The 5330-nt window shown below is 40.5% G+C and overlaps 1 protein-coding gene across 1 annotated transcript; it reads right to left on the minus strand.

Moving 5' to 3' along the window:
• Positions 1-1552: 1552 nt before the first annotated feature.
• LOC137271801 (uncharacterized) lies at positions 1553-2098 on the minus strand. Its single transcript, XM_067804202.1, has one exon. The coding sequence runs from the start codon at positions 2096-2098 to the stop codon at positions 1553-1555; it is 546 nt and encodes a 181-aa protein (XP_067660303.1).
• Between the last annotated feature and the right edge of the window lie 3232 nt (positions 2099-5330).

Below are 5330 nucleotides of genomic sequence, written 5' to 3' on the forward strand. Positions count from 1 at the left end.
GCAGACCTGCAGATAAGCATCCAGGAGATGCACTTTGAATTCGTGACTGGTCACACTGGTGATCAAAGAGAATTTGGGCTCTGATCTGTACATTTTCACGGTCATGTCCACTTCATTGATCAGGTGACGGTTCATTTCAAAGATGTCTTCGAAGATGGGACCCGACATGGTCAGTTCCTTGCTATTGGCGGTGAAAGAGGCACGTGTCATCATTCCACTGGTGACCGATCCGGTGACGTCACTGCTTTCCAAGTCCGGATAGGTCACAACATAGTCCTTCGAGAACAGCTGTGAGGTCAGCTGCGTGCTTTTGGCTTCTGCACCATATCCGAGCAGGGCTTTCATCATGCTCTTGTAGGCATAGTGGTTGTTCGTCGAAGACACCAGCTGATTCTGTAGGTAGACAGCCACCTGCGAAAACAACACCTGCATGAACAGGTTTACGGGGGCCACGTTTTCATCTTCCGCCAATGGAGTGGTGCCGTCGGCTTGAGTGACCTTGACCTTGACATGCAGACGTGTCCGTTTCAGATCGATGTAGTCGGCTCCCGAATTGGAGACGTGAAACTCCAGCGGGCCTGTGTCGCTGATTTGACTCAGAGGTCTCACGTTAACGAAATAATGCTTCTGCACCGAACTTTGATAAGGTGGAAGTGAAAACAAGTTCAACGCTTCTGGAACTGTCATTGATGAGAGACATGATGGTTTATTCTCTTTTAACTGAAGATGTCGTCTTCTCGCACGGGAGTGTACTTGAGCACTTTGGCAGTCTTCGAAGGGACGATGGTGGCAGTGTTCTCGGTTCGACGAATTTTCTTCATTGTGATGCATCTCTCGCCTGCTTTGCGTTTTATAGCCTTGGCTCTCTTGTCTTTGGCTTCGGCTCTGTTTACCTCGCTTTGAGATTCCGATGTCACTTGCACGGTGACGTCAGTGGTCGTTTTCGGTTGCGCTGCTCCTGCTGTCTGACGTCGAACGGGAATCGCCATCTTTTGGGCTTTTCCGTAAAGCAGATTGGAAGTCTTCCTCACGTGTTTGTTGTCAAAGTAGTGTTTGAACTTGGCATAGTCCGGAACGTACAACGGACGAGACTCCATGGTGGGGGTATGGCAGTGAACTTACTCCACGAAAGGATATTGTCTCAAGTGAAGTGTGGCGTGGGTCTCCTCTGACAAGAATGAAGCAGCGCCGATGTTTTCACTCCTTAAATACAGTTCAAAGTTGTCCGTTTCTTTCAATTTGACGTGCATGCACATTTCAGTGCTAAAGCTGTAAGTGGGACCCTGTCTCAAATCGATCCATCTCAGTAAGTTCAGCTGAGTCTCTCCCACCAACCAAGTGTCGCAAAGATTACACAAAATATCAACGTACGGATCTTTGACCTCACTCATGTCTACTGATCCAAAGTTCAACTCCGCCAAGGACACCACCCAGAATCCATCAAATGTGAGTCTCTGGTTGAGTTTCACACGAAAATGATAGGGCGTGTTCCCCGTGAAAGAGGTGGTTTTGGAGTCTGAGCTTTTGAGAAACACGTACTTCTCCATGATGTTCACACTTCTTTCAGTTCACTTTCTGGCACGTAGGAGTCAAATTGTTTGGGCCAGCCAAGGCAGCGCACCAGGGCGAAAGTCTTCCCCTTCACCTTTTTCCTTTTCAAGACCTTCTCTACTTGCCAGAGTACGTCACTTGCTTTGTTGTTCTTTAGCTCGTTTGCATAAAAGGATCCAGTCAGAGGCTCATCGTGAAAATCTTTCAGTTTGTATTGAGCAAACCCCTGCTTTCTGTAGCGTTGAAATACTTTGAAAAGCTCCTCCGTCCACTTGAGATCAAGCACCGTGCGGAAGGGTCTTCTCAGATATGAGATGCGAACAAGATCACCTACTTTAAATAGGTATCTCTTGACTCCAGGTTTGCTGCTAGTACTTCTGATTTTCTTCCTCAAGGGTTTGAGGTAGACATGATCCCACACTTTGACCTGGTTCTCTTGGGTCACTTGTGCAGGAGACAGTTGTGGCAAGGAAGAATGCAACGTGTGGTTGTAGTTGTACACCAGTTTGCGGAGAACGTCCGCATACTGTTTGGTGTTTTTGTGCATCATGTATCGAGTGATCAATGATTTCAGGGTCCTGTTGAACCGTTCCACGTAATTTCTTTTGATGTTTTCATTGTGCGTAATGGTATGGGTTATATTTTCCTTTTCTAGAAATACCTTAAAAGCCCCTTTGAATTCGCTCCCTGCATCTGTTCTCACTTTTTGAGGTTTTCTTTCCTTAATTATTTCTTTGAAAGCCTTCACCACAGTCTCAGGTCTCTTGTTTACCAAAGGTAAAACGAATGCATACCGTGAAAGAATGTCCAAGGTCAAAAGCAAGTATCTAACAACATCATTCCATTTTGTATACCTAGACATATCTGCTATATCAACGTCAAACATTTCATCAAGAGAATGCACTCTGACTTTCATTCTTTTAAAGCGGTATGTTGGAGGTCGATGTAAGCTGTAAGCATCTTGATCGCTAACAAACTTTTTCACATGACGCAGTGTGGCTTCTTCCAAGGTCTTATAGGAAGCCACATTCTTCCTCTTACTCTTCTGAGAACTCATGCTTGAATGAAAATAGTTCATATGAGATCTCATAATATAATGGTAATGGATTGTATTTACAATAGATTTCTTTTATTATTTTGAGTTTCTTCTGGAAAGTCTCTGAGTAGAGAGGAATGTGGAGTAATGATCGTATATCTGCTTGCTATGTTTGAAAAGTAAGAACAAATAAAACAGAGTTTGAAATCAACATTGACCTGAAGTCAATACATAGCAGGTGCAACTTGATTTGAAAACCTTTGTTGCTGAACTCAATTCTGTTATTAGTTGCATTACTTCTTTGCACCTAGCGCAAGCTGATTTGAGACATGATTGAATGAGAGAAAAATAAGACTGAATGATATGACTTAATGAAAACATGAGGAGAATATGTAACCAAGATTATTCTTTTATTTGTTCGCTCCCCCTGTCCCTTAAATGACAGATACAATATATATATATATATATATATATATATATATATATATATATATATATATATATATATATATATATATATATATATATATATATATATATAGGACAAAACAAAACAATAATGACTTACTGATATCATAGTCATGCACAAATTTTACATCCTTTTATCCAGCTTCAACATTTTTACGACACGTTCTTTCAGTCCAACTACCCAATCAGGTGTTTTAAAATGAGTATCAAGATAATCCTTGCATCTATAAAGAACCAGGTTAAAGTCTCTCGTTTCTTGCAAAGATGGGTCCTCTGTCAGCAGCTTTGTCCAATTTTCATGAACTTCTGCGTCGTCGACCTCTGACATTGACATGTTAAAGTATTTCTCCACAAGGTTATGTTCAGACAAGTCACAAGTGTGCACGTGCTCGCCTTCCTCTTCAAACATACATCCAAAACATAGTTCGTGAGACAATCGTCTGATGATCTTGGTGACCTCGAGACAATAACACAAAGTCAAAAGGTTTTCAGCGAGTTTCATCTTCTCCCCCATGGCAACCTCATCAGCCGAGAGTGCCCAGCGAAATGTTTTGATAATGATTCGCTTAGTGACATTGCAGTCATCTCTAAACTTGCGATTCGAAAACCAGTCGTGAGATTGTACAATGGTAGGTTCACTCACTGTGTGAAGCATTCTCATGACCTGCTTCCACGAGTAGTAAGTAGATCTGACCTTTCTTCCTGCCATGTTATACACCACAGAAAGCACAACTGGTGTCACCGAGGGTGGAGAGTAACTACCGATGCACGAACACACTTTTCTTTCTATATAGGTTGCTACTGAATTATTTTAAATTGACTGGACAAAAAGGTTAAAATGTTTGTCACGTGTCTTTCATGTGATTGGATACATGCAACAAAATTATTTTAAATGGATTGGATGAAAGGTTTAAATGTTTATCACAAGCGTTTCATGTGATTGAATACACACATCAGGATCAACTATAAACAGATACAATACAAACATGTATCAAATTATGTTATCGTTATAGATTTTTTGCCACTCTGCTCTCCATTCGTTCTATTCTACTCGATGTTAAAAAACATCTATTTCTGTATTCAACGTCCTCATAAATGAGCGTGTGAATATCTGCAAAGTCTAGGTTTGTGGCAGATCTTTTTGCTCTCGCCTCCTGAAGTATACTGTCATGGGAGATTTCTGCCAAGGCTTCATCGAAATAGGTGTCCACACGTTCTTTCGGCTCCATCATGAGACAGTGGTGATGACGCTGGGACGGATGATCAATCTCACACCCGTAACATCTGTTGACGCACATCTCATTCACTCTCATGATCAATCGATCTACATACATTTCCTCAAGAATAGCCTCAAATTGCTCTCTTCCAGGGTGAGGTTCTGCTGTCTTGCTTCCACTCATTCTGTGAATAAAAACAAAATAACAATAAAACATTTTTCCTGTGTTTAATTCCATTAGTTATTAAGAGCACACATTTTGCATTATAACATTTTGTTTCTTTGTTTCGTTCCTAACACATGTATTTCTCTACAATTTTTACCATGCAAGTTTTGTTTCAGTTTTACCAATTTTATTTTCCCACATGCATTTAATTTTTAACGTACAAGTTTTTGTTTTCCGACATATATGTTTTAAATTTCGATCATACAGGATTTGTTTGTTTTACACATTTTCATTTCTGAAACATAGTTTGGTTTCCGACACACATGTTTTAAATTCTGTCATACAAGTTTTGTTTCCGTTTCACACATTTTAATTTCTAACATGTATGATTTAATTTTCTATCATGTTTTGTTGCTTCTGTGATGCAAACTTTTGTTTCCATCATGCACATTTTGTTTAGTATCTAACATAACCTTTTAGTTTCTCATAGTCAGTTTTCATTGTCCGTACCTGTATTTTTTCCCATTGTCGAAGACTCAGGAACACAGTGACATGCTCATGGAGAGGTGGAGAGCTGCGTGTCATGACGTTCTTCCATTCTTTCGTTTGTTTGCTAGACACATGTTATTACTTAAATTTTGTTTTGCTTAAATGGGATTATAGCCGTAAGGACGGGATTCTATACCATCTGCCAAAAGATAACGTTTGTCATCTTGTGGTCTCAGAGCTAGTTTTGTCACTTTGTCTGTATAGAGTGTGTTCTCAATAGAGCGAATCTGATGATAAGAAGCTGTGCTTTGTTTGTGTTTGAAAAGGCAATCTTTAAACATCTGGTGACGAAGATGTTTTTTGACGAATGCTTTTTGCACTCCTTTGGCAGTGCGTTTCTCGAC

This window comes from Haliotis asinina, chromosome 2 (genome assembly GCF_037392515.1).
Source record: "Haliotis asinina isolate JCU_RB_2024 chromosome 2, JCU_Hal_asi_v2, whole genome shotgun sequence".
NCBI classification, from domain to species: Eukaryota; Metazoa; Mollusca; class Gastropoda; order Lepetellida; family Haliotidae; genus Haliotis; species Haliotis asinina.

Excerpts from the sequence above, each read along its gene's own strand:
- LOC137271801 (XM_067804202.1), bottom strand. The coding sequence starts at position 2,098 with ATGCACAAAAACACCAAACAGTATGCGGACGTTCTCCGCAAACTGGTG.